The sequence below is a fragment of the Mirounga angustirostris genome, unplaced genomic scaffold (genome assembly GCF_029215605.1).
Source record: "Mirounga angustirostris isolate CCGP_5_RB_7025 unplaced genomic scaffold, mMirAng1.0.hap1 SCAF_5, whole genome shotgun sequence".
Lineage (NCBI taxonomy): Eukaryota > Metazoa > Chordata > Mammalia > Carnivora > Phocidae > Mirounga > Mirounga angustirostris.
Window position 1 is genome coordinate 29,974,391 of NW_026991713.1, and position 18,321 is coordinate 29,992,711.

An 18,321-nucleotide genomic window follows, 5' to 3' on the forward strand; every position below is an offset into this window, starting at 1 on the left:
AAGGCTGTAGTCAAAAGCAGTTTTTAGCTTTTTGTCAGTCAAATGTTGTCCACTTTGAAGTACAATGACACCTTTGTCCATGGTAGTAGCCTCTTTACAAACTGAAATTATGATTTACCCTATGACGTAAGTTTTGGTCTTTTACTCTTCTTTTTAATGATTTTGTGAGTATTTAATGTTTGCTTTCTTTTATTATAAGCATCTTTATTCTTTTTGGAAGTAGATGGTTATGTGTGTTAGATTTCATTGGCTATAAAATGAGCAATTGGATTTGATCAGCATTCCTTTTAGCCATTAAATTCTATGATTCTTTCCTTCGTAACCATTTTTTAACAGAATGTTAGCTTTTTAAAATTTGTTTGTGGTTAGTATTTTATTTTGATGTAGAAACTTTAAACAGTTCTCTTACTAAGTGAATAAAAATAATCTGTCTTTAGCTTTAGCTTATTTTTAAAACCCCAGATCCATAATTTGTGTTCCTATAAAATTCAGTCATTAAGAACCTTTATAAATACTAATTTTTTATTTTTTTAAATTTACTGAGATGTATTAGAGCTAGTAAATAGAAATCTGACTTAACATTTAAATTATTTTAGTATATCAAATGAAAACCAAAGACATTTCATTGAGCTATTTCAGTATGGATATCTTAAGAAAACTGTTTGAACATTTTTGGGAACGAGTATATGAAATAAAAGTAACTTTATGTACTGAAGTAGCTACAAAATCTGTAAGTATTAGAAATTTGAAGAGTAAGATTTAGGACTACCAACTTTTTATGTTTTGCAATTTCATTGTGAATTGGGAGTAATTTGAAAAAAATTAAGAGTACTTGGGAATCTCTAGCTAGTTGATTCAAAAGACATTTTAAGAGACTAATCAAAGTTTAAAAGAAAGGATTGGCTTCTAACAAATACATTACTTTTTTTTTTTTTTTAAGATTTTATTTATTTATTTGACAGAGAGAGACACAGCGAGAGAGGGAACACAAGCAGAGGGAGAGGAGAGGGAGAAGCAGGCTTCCCGCCAAGCAGGGAGCCTGATGCGGGGCTCCATCCCAGGACCCTGGGATCATGACCTGAGCCGAAGGCAGACGCTTAACGACTGAGCCACTCAGGCGCCTTTAATACATTACTTTTGATTTATATCCAATTTGTTTAAATTTGGGATTGAAATTAATCACATGACTTTCCTAAGCTTGTGACTGCAATAGCAGATCTTCAAATTAGATGGTATCTTTCATACATTATATTCAAGGAATAATACCCCCCCTCCCCCCAGGGGGGTTTGTTGTCTTGAAGTAATCTTGCCTAAAGGAGTCTTTTTTTAAAAAACTAAACAGAATCAATGGAGAATGGAGTGCTGAACAGGAAGTCAGTTGTGTATGTGTATAAAGCATGCTTACTGCATTCAGCCAGTGGAGTCACCTTTAAAGTAGGAATGGGTTTTTAAAGATTAGAGTTGTCACCAACAGGGCATGGGCTGTCTTCAGGTGTTGAGCACTCTTCCATATAATTCTTTTAGTATCTTGTGTGATCAGCTCCAAGGCTAGAGAGTTTTCTCTGACCCAGGGGCCCTTTATTAGTCAGGGTTCTCCAGAGAAACAGAACCAATCGGAAATAGATACATATAGTGATTTATTATGAGGAATTTTCTCAGGCATTTATGGAGGCTGAGAGGTCCCACGATCTGCCTTCTGCAGAAGTTTTCCCCTGGAAAACCAGTGGTGTCACTTTCAGTCTGGGGGCAGAAGATTGATGTCTCAGCTCAGGTGGTACGAATTCCCTCGCAGGTATTGTTCTATTCAGGCCCTGTATGGATTGGGTGATGCCCCCAGTCTGCTTCACTTAGTCTACCTGTTCAAATGCTAACCTCATTTAGAAACACCTTCACAGGTACACACAGAAATAATGTTTAACCAGATATCTGAGCTCCCTGTGATCCAGTCATGTTGCCTTAAAATTAACTGTTACAGACCTAGTCCAGATTTTGATAACTTGTTAAAGAGTTCTGCTTTATGTATCCAAAAACTACTTCTCTGTAGCTTTCTTTCCTTTCATTCTACTTGTGTCCTTCAGTATGCCGCAAAATACTTCTAGTCCCTTTTCTAATATAAAACTTCAAATGTTTGTAGTTCATATCACAAGTCATTCCTCCCCTAAATTTCCTCCATTTCTTCAATGCACTGGTTTCCTGACTCTTCAGCGTTCTCTGTTGTACAGTATGTAGTCCATGGTGGTTCACACTGGACCAATGCAAAGCCCAGTAGGCCTGTTATGTATAATACAAATAAAAGTCTTTCATTCATCACTCTTTTTGATATATTCAGTCATCATATGTTTTATCTGTATAGCAAAGCTGCTTTTATATTAGGCTATCATCAGAATCCTCTTTTTCTCTAGGTTTAGAAATGTTATTTCTTTAAACATTGCTCATCTGAAGTGGCTGGGCAGTCCTCATCTGAGGAGAGCAGGGTTAGTCTCTGCAGAATGTATCTGCAAATATTCTTAATAAAAAATAGCTGATGTGTTTACCATTAACTCTGTGCCAGGCTAAGTTCAAATAGTTTTACATATGTTAACACGTTTAAAGACGTGGGTACTGTTTTTGTATTTGTATTTTATAGATAGGCCGGTAATCTTATTGGTGTATTTGTCCAAGGCAAAGCAGAATAGTCTGTTACCTATCTTTATGGGTGTTAGGCTCCTGTCACTGCTGCCTAAGAACATATTCTCTTTGGGGGCCCAGTGGAAAGCACTTACATCATGTTAACTAACATCAAGTTAGAGCAGTTTATAACAATTTAAGTGTATTCTCTCATTCCTGCCTGCCCTTCTGGATCCTGATTCTGTCATCTAACATTTGCCGGTTTACCTAGCTAGCTTCAAGCCATCTACAGATTGGAGAAACATAACTTCTGTGTTTATAAATCACCAACAATGGTTTAGAAGTCAGGAATTAGAAACTTAGTAATGCCTTCCAGTTTGTTCCTCTTTGTTATAATACACTTAGTTATAAGAGCATATGTTTTGTATCTTGTCTGCAAGAATCTCATGTTACTATATTATATTTTTAGAGCTCCGAATTTCATCCAGCTTCATATTTCATCCCATAACTTACTTAACTGTTGCCCTGCATTTCTTTGAGTTTTTCTGATAGGCAGTTTTTTGTGGTTATCATTGTTGAGTCTAGATAACGTCCATACAACCATTTCATGACTACAAGTCAAGTGTTTTTGTGAAAGAAGGAATTGAAATTGTAATTAACAAAGCTATCTCCTTATGAACTTCACTCACTACTAGGACCTTGCAGTCATTTTTGGTCATTTATGGAGGGCCCTGCTCATTCCTAGTAAAGCTTATGTGTCAGTTGGAATCCATCTTCATCCTTCTTTTTAAAAACTGTTTTTGCCTAACCCCAGTCTGAAACTACCGCTTTCTTTTTCCATAATCCCTCAAAGACTACCAATAGTGGTTTGACTGGAGATGTCATCTAGGTATTCAGGGATAAGTTATGTAGACCAAGAGGCCTCCAGAGAGTAGCTGTGTGTTTTCTTTGAAATCCCCCTCTTTGGGGGCCTCAGCTTCCACATAACAAGATTTCTCCTTAAACTTTTCAAATGGAAGATCAAATCTTTTAGACAACACAGAGAAGCAAAAACATATTCTACTTTCTGTTATATCTCAGTCCCAAATAGTGTGTCCCCGTCATGATTGTCATTTTGTACCTAACAAATAAAAAACAAAACTTTTTTGTTGTCCTAAGCATTTTTGTGAACCCACTACTTAAGTGAATGGAGGGTTGAAAGTGGATAGGGAGGAAAATAGTGGAGAAGCTATAGACAATCTAGAAATACACAACAGCCTGATGTATATAACTTGTAGGTAATTGTAAATTCAGATAGTCCACTTTTGGAAAGTGGCTTATTTGCATTTGGTGCTTTTGCTTGGATTTCTCTTTCTTTAAACAGTGGGGGAACTGGACATAATTGGTAATCATGTACTTATCAAAGCTATGTGCTTGCACAGTGATAGAAAATTCAACCCCAGAAGGGAATTTATTGATAAATTACCAAGAAAATCAAGGCATAGGACAGACTTGAGACACTGATTGACCAAGGGGCTCAAGTGATTCAGCACGGACAGGCACATTCCTTGCCTCTCTCCTTTCTTCCCTCTGTCTCTCCTTCCCTTTTGGATCCATTTACAGAGGCTTGCCACATCTCAGATTTAAATTCAGTAAGAAGAGACAAGTCTCTGCCCCAGAGTCACAGCAGAAGCCTCCTTCCTGCCTTTTGGCCTTTGTTGGGTCATATGCACATTTCTGAACCAGTTATCATTATGGCCAGGGGAATGTTTGGATGTGGGAGGGAACCTCCTGGGTACTACCTTGAGAGCCCATCTAGGGCAGATCCCTAAACAAAAGGACTATTGCTGAAAAGTGGGGGAAAGGATGCTGAATTAGCAAATAACAACCATTACAGTGTCTTGAATTCTGCTTTTATTATATAAACTGGTACATTTGGTATTATTTGACTGTTTTTTGACGTATGACAGTTTCTCTTTGAACCTAATAAACATGAAGACATAAAGTCGAGGCAGTATAGTGGGAGGTGCATGGCTTTCGAGTCACATATAGAAATTCAGATCCTAGCTCTATTATGTATCCTTATTGTTGAGAAATTTAAGAGAACCCCATAAGTAACACCCCTTTCTCATGCTTGCATTCTGTCAAGAGAAAAGACAACGATTGGCAGAGAGGAATAAAAATACTAGTTTTCATATTGACAGAAGCTTAAACGGAGGATTTGGGTTTTGTGTGACAAACAATGAAGCTCTGCAGTTGAACCCAAAACTAATCAGTTCATTACCCCATCCAAGGCACTTTGAACAAGAGCAGGTTTGTGTTTTTTTTTTTTTTTTTTTAACCTGGGGTCTGTCCCCACCCTAATAACTCAGACCAAGAATGTATGAGTTTACAGAAATCTGGCCCCCAAAAGAAGGCAGAACGGTGAAGAAACTACATATGTCTAGTTGCTCTTGGAGGAATCTGGGAGGCTGCTTATTTTACCTCAGTGGTAATTGATGGGATAGGAAGCTACCACTGAGGAAAATTCTTCTTTGTGGAGGAAACCAGAAGACTGATGACATACACACAGACTTAGGAATCTTAATTATTTTTTCTCTTGAACAATAACAACTTACTTTAGGATTGGTGTGATTCTCAGATACCAGCAGATTTTGGAGGTGGAAACTCAGGGAGATTATCAAATAACCACCCTCTCTAGTTTTTGGAGTTAGGTTATTATAATAATTGATGTGTGAGTAGGAGGGAGCCCACTTTGCCTCGGAGATGAGTAAAATTGGTAATAATTGGGCAAGCAAGAGGAATTTGTGAAGTGGGAGGAAGCAGGCAATGAAAAAAAAATGTCTTGCAGAATCTATAGCTATCACATCCTTGCACAGTTAACCCAAGGCAAGCAAATTTTCTTCAACCGCCTGGTATGAATTCAAAGTTTTTAACCCATTTTCCTATCCACTGGTTCTCACAGTGTGCTCTCTGGACTGATAGCATCTGTATCACCTGGGAATTTGTTAGAAAAGCAAATGATGGAACCCATCCTAATCCTACCGAATTTAAACTCTGGAGGTGAGACCCAGCCATCTATATTTTAATCACCTATAGGTGATTTTGATGCATATTGAAGTTTAAGAACCACATACCATGATTTGCAAACATCCTCATAACAATTTAATAGATGAAGAGTAATTGCGCTTGCCAGTCATCTTTTCTAGTTCCCAGTCATTGAGCATTTTATTAAATATGGGGGAGTGGGGTATTTGGGGAAGGAGAGAAATTGAGTAGGTAAAATAGAGCTTGGCTTTGAGTGCTACACAGGCATGAGCAATAGGACTGTGTTTTCACCCTGTAAGTTTAGGTATAGTAGCATTATGCCTGTTTTAAAAACTAAATGTAGCAGCAAAATGCACACCTCTGGATAAAGGAAAAATTAGAATGAGAGAGAACCAGGGCGGGGGGGGGGTGGTGATTATAATTTGTGGAGGGAGGGACTCGAAGATCGGAAAGAAAAGCGTTATATAAAAGGGGCTTTTCAAAGGAAGAATTAACTCTGAAGCTGAAGTGGATGAAATAAAAGATAACTTAAAATTTCAAGCCCAGGTGATTAGAATAATGGTGATTGAGGAAGGGAGTTCTCTGCTTAGGGAATAAGATGAATCCAGTGTTGCAGGGCCACCTGGGTGGCTCAGTTGGTTAAGCATCTGCCTTTGGCTCAGGTCATGATACCAGGGTCCTGGGATCAAGCCCCTGCGTCGGGCTCTGTGCTCAGCAGGAAGCCTGCTTCTCCCCTTTCCCTCTGTCACTCCCCTGCTTGTGAACTCTCTCTCTCTCTCTCTCAAATAAAATCTTTGAAAAGAAAAAAGGTGAAACCAATATTGGCCATGTTAACATTGAGGTGATTAAAGGACGTAGATGAAGACGAGAATTGAACACTCATCTTTAGGTGGCTTACAGTACAAGGAGAACTTGGAAGTATTATAGGGAAAATTAAAGTAATGTATCCATTTATTGCTTAAACACCAAATGTCTACCATGTGCCTGGTACGGTTCTAGATTCCCAGAATATACTAATGGGCACACCTGACAAATAAATGAACAAAGTAATTTTACATAATACTAAAGGCCAGCAAAGAAATAGAGTAACAACAAAGAGTGATAAGGGGTAAAGATTTTCTTGGGATAGGTGGTCAAGGGAAGACCTGAGGTGGTAACATATGACAGAAGTCATGGTGGAAGATAGTTTTAGAAAGTCAAAAAGATGGTGGTGTTACAGAGTGGCCAAGGAGAGTTGCAGGAAAGCATATTGTTTGTTGTGTTTTTTGCCCTTACAGGGTCTATATTGTATGAAAAGTTTGGAGAGAAGGGTCTGTGTGTTAGAAGGAACATGGGTTTGGAGACATCCCTGCTCATCCATTTTTTTTAGGAATTTGTTAGCTGTGCAGAAGCTCCTCAAATTCTCTGAGGCTTATTCTTCTCAGTAGAGTAAGGAGTAATAACACCTCATGGGATTAAATTGTGATGATAAATGAGAGAATGAATTTAAAGAAATAGTGCTTGGAATGTAAGTGTTGAGTGATCACTATTAATAACAGTGATACTGAATGGAACATAAAATTCAGTCATGTGAAATGCAGTTTCTAATGGTGAGATCTAATGTCTTGAAATACAATTTTATTTAGGAGTTATACTTTGATCTTTTGTCATGCAAAACACTTTAAAGGCATGAGACTACAGTTAAAATATTTTTATAATTAAATGATGTACTTTGATTAGCTACTGAACGATTAGAAAATATGCTTGTATGCATGATGCTATAAAAGATTTTACTAACTTTTTAATATTTTCTTACAGATGTGTACATCTCATGATTGATATGAAGAAACTAGTCATGGGCCAAAGGTCAAGATACCTCTCTGGGAAATGCTGCTGATGCTGCTGTATAAAGTCATACGATGAGTGTTTGGTTTAAGAAAGATTTTCATATTTAAAAGATTTTCATCTTGGAAATACATCAAGTGAAAATTAGAGTCTTTTGGGAAACATTTTCCTCCTAATAAATTATACTTGTAATGGGCGACATGGCAAACAACTCACTTGCATATAGCGGAGTAAAAAACTCTTTGAAGGAAGCTAATCACGATGGAGACTTTGGAATCACGCTCGCAGAGCTGCGGGCTCTCATGGAGCTCAGGTCTACAGATGCATTACGAAAAATACAGGAAAGCTATGGAGACGTCTATGGAATTTGCAGCAGGTTGAAAACATCTCCCAATGAAGGTGAGCTGTATTATGTTTGTTTTTAGCTCTTTGTATGGAGAGTGCTGTAAATTTGGCTCATAAATAAACCTGTATATATTGTCTTGGTTAATGTATGATTATATCATAATTTTAGTGACATTAAAGTGGATTAGTTCTCAGATTGGTACAATTTTAAAGTAACTTTAGATCAAGAAATAATGTTGCAAATGTATATATTTTAGGTTGATGGGAGGAAATATTTAGTACTGTTGTGCATATTGTTGCTGCTTGTTTACAATAACAAGATTGCTTTTCCACTGGAGCTATAGAGAATGGAACCAGGCGGGGTAGCCCCCAGGGGATTCAGTGGAAATAAACCCTGCTCACTTATCCTTTATTTTATAAGGTGACTTGAAATAGTTGTCACTGCCGGTAGCTGACCAAGTTGTTTTTAACCTAAACTTTAATAAATTAGTTCAGAAGGTCCTTTAGCAAATGGAGTAGATTAGATGCCAATTCTTTTTTCTTTTTACCTAGCAGACATTTCCTTTGATTAAAACTAATTTTCAGGTCTTAGAATTAAGTTCAATTTCCCTGTGTTCAAATAAGTCTTCGGTTTCATAATTCTCAATTTGTAGTAAGTTTCTTTTTGAGAATAAAGGAAAAGTCATTATAACTTCATTGCATTATGGTCTTTGAAATGGTTTGAGATAGATGACCTTTTATACATTCATCTTGTTGAATAGAAAATTACAGTTAGGAAGTTTCAGAAAGGCTTTTCCAAATTACAAAGGCGGGAGGAGGATACATGATGATGAATGTTTGGTGATTGTACTTTATTTTAGTAAGGATGGGAAATTATTAATGTTAAAAGTTAAAGTATATTTACATATTCCAAAGCAGGTTTCAGAGAAATTTTGTAGAAATGTTTTTTTTTTTTTTTAAGTTTATTTATTTTTAAGTAATCTCTGCACCCAACGTGTGGCTTGAACTCACAACCCCGAGATCAAGAGTCGAGTGCTGTTTTGACTAAGCCAACCAAGTGCCCCCAAAAATGTTTTTCTTAACTTTTTTTAATAGATCTTACGCCATGCCGTACTACTTGTGATAAAATTTAAAGTAATAGTCAAAAGTTACCTCCAAAATTGCTAAAATTTTTAAATCACATCAAAAATTCTTTAAACTTGTGTGTGTGTGTGTGTGTGTGTGTATAATCACTATTTGAATTCTTAATTGTTTTAATGGTAGGTAAATAATTTTTCTGAGGTGGCATAATCTTGAGGAAGCCAGTATCCATATTCATACATGCCTGAAAAGGGTTCCTTGATCACTTGGAGTATGTTCTTTTTCCTGCGAGGTCTGTTAAGTCTTCTGTATTTCCTGTATCTTTTCCCTAAGTCAGAACTACTAGAAACGTGGACTTCTTAGTTATACCTTAGTATGTTGTACCGTTTTAAGGTAGCGGGGATCCCTGTTGTTGGTGTAAATTTTAGGAATCAGGAACAGACCCATGGACTTTAACAGATAGTGATTTGACAAAGTTTGTAGCTTGTTCATTATGCAAACCCATTTTGAAATACTAGCTCACTTTATATCCCTTTTAGAGACTTGTACATTGATATGCTGTTCTCAGCTGGTAGATTGATTAATTCAACTCTATGTACTTCCTACATTTAACCTGAAACCTAATTGTTGGGTGTTTCATGCCACCAAATTGTTAGGAAATGCTACCATTAAAAAGCCCTCAATATTAACAACATAGTTTGTTCATAAAATTGATACTGAACTTCACCTTCAGATCACTTACCTGCATTTCCCTCTAGTTAATCAAAAATCTTGTCTTCTAATAACTAAATACCCCTATATGGTCTGTTCTTATTTTTAAAGACGTGATTCTCATTAGTTTGCACTGCAGTTTCTTTTGTGTTGTTATTTTGGGCAGTACTCCTTACATTGATTCTGGTTTAATTAGTGAAGTCTGAATTATTTTGCATTTACTGTAGTACGTTTAAAATTTGGGGAGGGGATGGTTATGTACCTTTCTTACAGCATGATGGAAGCTGTGGATGATCTTTAGAAATACTCAACGCTCAAAATTTGATGTGCATTGTTGCTGCTTTGAGCTGTCAAATAATACATGAAATATTTTTCCCTCTTTTATTCTTAGAAAATTCTTGCTCATCTTCCTCATATTGTGAATTTTTGTTAAAATTTGTACAAACTTTTGTCTTCACTGGTTATATATGAACGGTTTGTCATTTTGAAATACTCTTTTAAAGAATGTGAAAAAGCCATTTTAAGCATTATATATTTGTGTTTACAGTTGTAAGATTAAATAAAAACAGCCACAGCCTTCATAGGAATATTGTTACCAGAGGAATAGTTTCAGTTTAATTTCGAAGTAATTTATTCAGAAAGCTAATGAAATATTTTGTTGCTGATAACTAGGCAAATGATAATAAATAAATCATCATCAGGGATAATCAGCTAGGAGTTTGTATGCTCAAGAAAATGATCCAGACAATAAGTACTCTTTTGTTAGTACAACCTGCTTATAGTCAGGGAAAATAGAATTAAAATGATTCTTTAAAGACCGTAAATTTTGATTTAAGTAAAATGAAGTTTATCTGTTTCTTTAATTCTTTCTTTCATTAATTCATTCATTGACATATAGTCTTTCATCAGATCTACGTTGTTAATTGCCATATATATATGGTATGTATATACCCTCTAAAAAAAAAAGAATTAGTGTTGGCAGTTTTAATTGTAAGATCATTTTAAGTGTATAATTAAATTACATCCCTATTTTAACAGTGTTAATACAGTGTAAGAATATGTGCACCTTAGAATTACTGGGATATTGTATCTGCTCAGTGGAGGTTACTTTTCTTGGCTGGGCATATACTTTAATGAATAAAACAATCCCCGACTTATTTTTACAAGGGAGAGACAAATTTACAGGACAACTAAGTGAAATGTGTAGTGTATTAGTGATGTATGCTTAAGGGAAAAATGAGTGGAAAAGGAAAATCAGAAATATTGGGGATGTGGGTATTAGATTGCTATAAAGTCTGGAGGAAGAACAACTTAAGACATTTCTTAAAAGCAGCTACAACAAAAATAAGGTAACACATAGTTAACACTTTTTGTGTCAGATTGGTTGTTGCTCGCACTTACAAATATTAACTCATTTTATCCACCCTTTTTTACAACCAAAGAATCCACAACACAAAAAGGTTAATCCGCTTACCCAAAGTCTCACAGCTCTTAAGTGCCAGAGTAGGGATTCAGACCTTGACATTCTAGCTTCAGAGAACATGCTTTTTAACCCCTATATTGTATTGCCTGTTATATAAGTTCAGTTCATGCAACTTGCAGAAAAGTTGAGAATGTTGACAAAAAGGTACCTGTGTTCTGTGTTCTCAGATAGTAATTTTTGTTGGCAGGAATTTCATGGTGAAAAAAGTTTTGAGTTTCATAAGGCTTCTGTTGATCAGTTAGTCCTTTTAAAATATGCCCTGTTCAGGAAGTTGTATTTGTGAGCTTCCTTATTTGTCCTGCTAATTTACTGCTTGTCTTCCTCCAGAGTACTCCTTTAAATGGATTTGAACCATACTTTATGTGTACTGATCAGTAGGAAGTGTTTTGAGCCAGATGTGATTTTCATATTAAAAACTTAACCATCTTTACTCTTAAAGAATTGGAAGTATAATTTTGAGGTTAACTGAAATCGAGACTTGTCACTTCATATTTCATCTTTATCTGTTAGAGCAAGTACCTATCTTAGACTCCTCAGAATCCAAGAGTATACTTTTACGACAGAATTACTTACTTATAACATCCTAACTGCATGCAGTTATCCCTCTGGTTTTTTTCGTTATCTTTATTGACTTCCTTATTCCTGTTGTAAATCCTATTTCTTGATCCTTTTATTTCTAAACTAGCTTTTGGTATCTTTTCCATTTTAATGTGTTCCTATGTTATCTATGTTATATTTTATATTGGATGGTAGAGGAGACTGTCTAATAATGAGATTTCTAGAATGTAGATCTCTACGCTGGTATCATGTTTATCATTTAGTGTAGTAATACTGCACTAAATAAAGGATAACAGTGAATGCGTACCAATTAAAGACGGGTACTGAGTGGTATTCTGTAAGAGGCATGGATGGCTTCGTGGCCTTGTAAAGGGGCAGGAAAGTGAATGAGACACCAAGCTGTTTAAGTGGTAGTTGCTAAAATTAGGTGCAAGAGGGAAAAAAGCAAAGGGAATAAGAAAAGGAAACAGTGGTAGAAAGAAACAAAAGAGTTATGTGGTAGGAAGCAGGGTAAAGTCAACAGTAATTGTCCCTGGCTGACTAATGTTTCCATAATGTTTCAGATGGCAGTTTATATTTGCACTCCTGGAAGTAAGGCTGTTAGTAATGGTGTGCTTTGACCAGGTCTTCATGATGTAATATAATAAAACTAATATTCACACATGGAAATCTATTTTAACTCTGTAAAACAAAACAAAACAAAAAAAAAAACAGCCCTTTGCCCAGCATGAATCATTGTTGACTTATAGGCTACCGCAAGAATCCTCTGATGCCCTGATGGATGTGCTTGGTTATACCGGTTGGCACAGATCTTTCAGGCACTCAGCAAGGATTTCCATCGCCACGGTATGCCAGCCATGTATATTTTAATACTTAATAGAGTTACCAACAAGGGTTTTATATTGATAATCCTGCATGATCTTGTCCTAGAAATTTATTGCTGCTGTAATAGAGAATTATACATTTAATTTAATGCCTGTTCAGGTCACTAGTTTCATTGCTTATGAATTTTTTGAAGATAGTTGTAACACTGACTACTCCTAACTTTGTTGCATGTACGTAAAGTTGTACTTTTAGAGTCTGAAGTAGCATAGCGCTAGAGTTGTTTTTTTGTTTGGTTGGTTGGTTTTCTGAGTGCAATAGACATATTTCCTTTTTATTTTTTATTTTTTTAAGGTTTATTTATTTTAGTAATCTCTATACCCAACATGGGGCTCAACCACATGACCTCAAGGTCTCAAGATCAGGAGTTGCCTGCTCTTCCGACTGAGCCAGCCAGGTGCCCCTATGTTTCCTTTTTAAACTGTTCTGTTCTGGCTTTCATAATACTAGATTCTTAGGGCTTTCTTTCTTCCTATCTGGCCAGTTGTGTATCAGCCTTCTGTGCTTTCCTTTAGATGTTGGTGGGCCTCAGGTTTCAGTTCATCTCCACACCCTCTTTTTTATCTGCACTCCTTGGGTGATGTTATGTACTCCTAAGACTGCACACATCATCTGGATGCTGGTGGTTTCTAAATTTGCAGCTCTAGTCCAGATTTTTACCCCAAACTTTGGGCCTGAAAACTTGATTCATTATAGACATCTTATGTTCGCAACTTTTCCAGACTTTCTGTTCTGAAAGCATATTCTCTTTTTCCCATTTCCATTGAAACCATTATCCATCTCTTAGGTGGCCTGGACTTTGACAGGAGACTTGACCCACTCTCATTCTCTTGGTCAACAAGACCTAGAATTCCTAACGCCTAAATTGGTCTTAACCCAAGGGTATCTGCTTCTCTGCATCCACACTCCCCTGTTAGAAGCCACTGACTTCTTTTATGTTGAGGTAACAGCATACTTGCTGGTGTCTTTTTCTGTCTCCCTTGTATGTTCCCTGTCACTTTCCTGCTTACAGCTAGCTGGTAGTGGTTTTGCATTGGCCCTAGAATGAAGTTCTGACCTCTTGCTTAGGTTAACAGATCTTTTGGGGGATCTGACCCCTGCTTACTTCTCTTATCTCGTTTCTTCTTTCCAACTCTTCAATGTTTGAGGCATAGCAGAATTTGCAGTTTTCTTAAATACTATTGTGCCAAGGTCACTCTTGTTCCTGGGTCTCTTAAATACTATCTCTTCACCTAAAACACTGTACCTCATCCTTCCTATGACTCTTTAACACTTAATCATTCTTTTTTTTTTTTTTTTTAAGAACAATAGTACAGAGTAGCCTAGTGGGGTTCTTGCTACTCCATTTATTTACTTTAATTTTATTTATGATTATTTTTTTAAGTAAGCTCCACACCCTGAGATCGAGTTGCAAGCTCTGAGCCAGCGAGGCGCCCTATCTCTTAATCATTCTTAAGACCTCAAATTAGATACCTTAGAATTTCCTCCTCTACCCCCACCCCCTAAATTTTGGATTCTGGTTCCCTTTGTATATTCCTCACCACCCCATCATAATACTAAACACACTGAGCCATGATTAACTGGTTACTTGTCAGCTTGCCCCACTAAACTATGAGTTCTTTGAGGGCAAGTGCCAGAGAAAGGCACGCTGTCTGACTCACTTCCCCGTTTAGTGCCCATCACAGTGCCTGGCCCATGGAAGTGAATGCGAAAGTTTCACTTTAGACCAATGATTCCTAAATTGAGGAGCAGCCCTCTCTTTTGAAATTGAGAGTATTAGTTTGTTTCCCAAGAAGAATGCACGTAAACATAAATTTTCACATGCCTTCTAGGTCTCCATGTTTTCCTGCAGCCTTCACTTGGAGAAGTCAGGGTGGCTGCTACCATTTTACTGCTACCACCACCATCTCTCTCTCTCACACACACACACACACACGCAGACATACATACAGAACTTGGTAAGACTGGGGTATTTGCTGTGTAGTAGCCGTGATTTTCAGTTAAGCCCCTTCCAGTATTTTCCCCTCTTCAATTCCTAAGCTGAGACATGATTTTATTAGTGGCAGCAGTTGTGATGCTACATTTTCTTATAAAACATCCAGCTATTGATAAAATTTGAATTTTATGTCTTTTCCAAATATATACACAATACTCTTGAGCCATTATCTATTCATAGAATGAAAATAGGCTGCCCCCCCCCACTTCCCACAGTGGTGAATCCAGACCCCAAAAGCACATAATTGTGAGACTGTCAACCTTAAATAAATGGTAATTTAATTAAACAAAGATGAGTCTATTTGAGAGTAGCAGGGGAATTGCAATTCAGGACTTGCAGACTATGGCAAGCCATGGCCAAGTCCAAGGAGGCAAAGGGCGGGGAGACTAGCTGTTACTAGGTTCTGGGAGGAAATTGAGGAGGGTTGTTTTGAATATAACTTCGTTGGAGAAGAACAGGAGTGCGAGGTTGTGGTTTCTCACTGGCTGCAAGTGGTGGGCAGTTTGCTGTTACTGAGGCATGTGGAAATCTTCCTCCTTCCTGCTGGTCTTGTAAGTTGAGATGAGTGCTATGTGCATGAGAACTCTCCCTTCATGGCTTCCCGACTACATTTTAGATTAGATTTCCCTGATTCATTTTCATGTTTTCCCCTTCCGCTTAAGATCTTTCCGAGAAAGCATCACTGATTAAGCATCAGGTTGTTCTTTTTGATTGAAATATTTTTGTCTTTCTGGGTCTTTTGGTGCTTGGAAGGACCTTTTCCAAGGGTCATGTCCCATATATATAGGGGTGGGGGAGTGGGGACTAAGTAGCAAGTGGAAACCATGGAGGCCACATTTGAGGAACAGGGAAGATAGAAGGAGGGCTGTCAGGCATTTCCTATTCATAAATTCCTATCTTATCAAGCTTATAAACATTGGATCATCTCAAAGCCTTGAGCTAACATTCTGTTTGCTACATTATGTTCATGGCCTTCAGAAATAGCAGGAAGGACTGAACTCAAAAAGGGGTTTGTGGGTACCACGACTGTATTTCTCATTGTCTCCAGAGCTGTTGGAAATCTCCTTTGGTCTTCCTGTTGCCACCAAATCTCCTAGTGCTGACTAGGAAATTCCAGGTTGGCTGGTCAGCTTGCTTTTTAAGCCAAGTGGGTTGCTCAATGGTCTTACGTAACTGAGCTTTAACGTCCCCAGAAGTGTTAATCCAGGTGCAGCAGGTGGTGGTGGCCACAGCACATAGACCTCCCTGCTCAGTAGAAGATAATCAAGGACTGTCCTGTTACCAACTTCAGCCAGAGAGTCTAAGGCTCTTTTTTGGGCAGCTGTTGTCTTGGCTACTGATTCTGCAATATCTCCAAGAGTAAAGGAGAGATTTCTGATCATGTTCTTGTTTACATTTACTCCTAACTGGGGAAGTATGGCCCTGCCAAAGGAAGTGAATCCTGAATCCTGAAAGCCTCCTGTTAGGTCCTTTCTCACTTGACGATGTAAATACAGGGGATCTGACCAAAGAAGGTGCCGTAGTTGGTTTGTGGAAAGTTAGGAGCACAGTCACATAACTCAAAAGGCCTTACCTTGATATGTACCGGTTGTTGAGGCATTTATAGGCCCGAGGAGAATGATAACCACCACAGACAAACATAAATCCAGTTGGGACACAAATCACTCTCACTCACTTAGGTGGCACTGTTAATAGGTAAGAGATTTTAATGATAAATCCAACAGTCTGAAAGGCAGACCCCTCCTTTAGCAATGGCCTTGAGAAATCGGGTGAAAGTGTTCTCTTTCTAGGCCAATGGCAAAGTGAAAGAGAGAAGGAAAAAAGTTTCATGTTTAAACTATGAAGTCTTGATTCGGCATCAGGGGAGTAAGGAGTCAGCCTTTATGTCAGCTACTTCTTTTTCTAGTCCGTTTGATTCGGAGGTCTCTAGCATCTGTGCAGGACCAGATGTCAGATGGCGCCTTCTTCATCCGTGAGATACATAGTCAAGGTTTAGGTCCCCAAGGTTTGGCTGCCATCTGGGTGGTGAGAAGGACCTGCTGTAGAGTCCCTTCCAAGTACATTCATGGGCAGTCTTTGTTCTTACTGATTACAAATCAAAAGTGTAAGAGAAAATTGGAAATGTTACTTTGGAGAATTGTAGCCAGATTTTTGAGGAAACTAGAATTCAGGATCCAGTCCAATTTACAAGTATATAACAAACTCAAAGACAGTTAACAGGATTAGAATCTAAAGTAGACAAAGGAATAAACATAATTTCTTCCCTGCTGCAAGTACCCTCATTTTTTATAATAAAACTATTTTTTTGCATTAAACTTTGCCTGATTATTTATAATAGTGAAGCAAGAATAGTGATTAACCACCTAAGCTCTTTTTAAGACTGCTTTGCTGGAATTTTGTAAGCAAGGTACCAGGTTGATTTTTCCTTCGTAGGATTTCACTGGCTCCGTAAAGTCAAACTTCTTCGCTCAAGACTCTCATTCTATCTGAATGTGTGCACATTTCTCAAATATGATATTCCAGTCAAAGCTTTGGTAATATAACCAATGTTTCTCTGTCCTGATACAAGAACAGATTCTTATTGAATTTTTGCAAATAATTGTCATGAAGATTAAAATATTCACTAAGAGTTTCCAAATTCTGGAGGGATCATGTGAATAAATAAAGATAAATGCTTTATCTTTATTGACAGAGGTGCATATCACCAAATTGTTGATAGCTTAAGAGAAAGAGAAAAAGATTTCCTAAAATCTAAAGAAGCAAAACATTAGAGAACCAAGAATGTTTTAAACAAGTCATAAAAATTATAATCCTCCTCCTCAGTTCATTCAGTCTCATGTTTTCAATTCTTGTTCTGCTTGAATTCATTTTGCCACTAGATCTGGAAATTCTTACCCAGTTCAGTTTTATTATCTTAAAGTTACCAGAGAACTGTCCTTTCCTGAATCTCTTTGAAGATGAAGTACTTTTTCAGGAACACTTGTAAAAGCATCAGAGTAAAACAATAACTGTCTGTAAATGGCCAAAAAGACTTAAAAATGGCCATGGCTAAAGGCCTGAGGAGAGTTCATTATAATGCAGCCGAGAAAGAAATTTGTTTATTGTTGTGACAGATACTTTAAGGTAGTAACTAGAATTACAAGTGTTAAAGTGATATAAGGACATATGAGATCTTTAGAAATTTCATGCTATTTTTGCTTATATTAATAATGTATTTCCACACAAATATATTCTAAGAAGGTTTAACATCACCTATTTGACCATACTTCCCATGTAATTCAACATACCAAATAAGTCTAATTAGTTTAACATCTCCCTCTTTATAAGGAGAACAAATCCTTTGATATGTTCCAGGGACCTTCTGTAAAAACCTAAAGTTACTTCAAGGTCAGAATACTTCCTTTAGAATTTGATTTTGGGGAAGTTTGTCAAAAATATCAAAAGGCTGGGACACTTACAGAGGATGATAGGTCACTGTGAAATAATACTTAGGTATCGCTTTAACCAAAGTGACAAAGACTTTGCAGGAAAAGACAGAAAGTTAAATAGTTGTAAAAAACCTTAGCTTCTTTAATATTGAAAATAATAAACTTTTTAAAAAAGTAATCAAAGACGTGATGAGGACAAAACACACAATCTTTCTAGCAGATTACATTAAAAGTAAAGAAAAACCTTTGCTTACAATATCTTATTAAGGGCAGATCAGTAATGTAAGAAAACATTGTTCTTTTAAACAGAGGTAAAAACAAATTCTGATTTTGTACCACTGTACTTTTGATAATTAAAACTCATTTTTTTAAAAAGATTT

General features: G+C 37.0%; 1 protein-coding gene across 6 annotated transcripts in view; it reads left to right on the forward strand.

The window, feature by feature from the left end:
* ATP2B1 (ATPase plasma membrane Ca2+ transporting 1) overlaps positions 1-18,321 on the forward strand; it is a 126,510-nt gene that overhangs the window by 48,653 nt on the left and 59,536 nt on the right. For 4 of the 6 annotated variants that reach the window (XR_006790588.3, XM_045872871.3, XM_045872873.3 and 1 more), the window contains exon 2: positions 7,432-7,857. Coding sequence is in view for 5 of the 6 variants with exons in the window: in XM_045872871.3 (XP_045728827.1) it covers positions 7,650-7,857 (208 nt within the window). In the remaining variant the exon portion in view is untranslated. Of the gene's footprint in view, positions 1-5,535; positions 5,650-7,431; positions 7,858-18,321 lie in introns of those variants that run through there. The other 2 variants (XM_054506889.2, XM_045872874.3) reach the window with 2 other exon arrangements.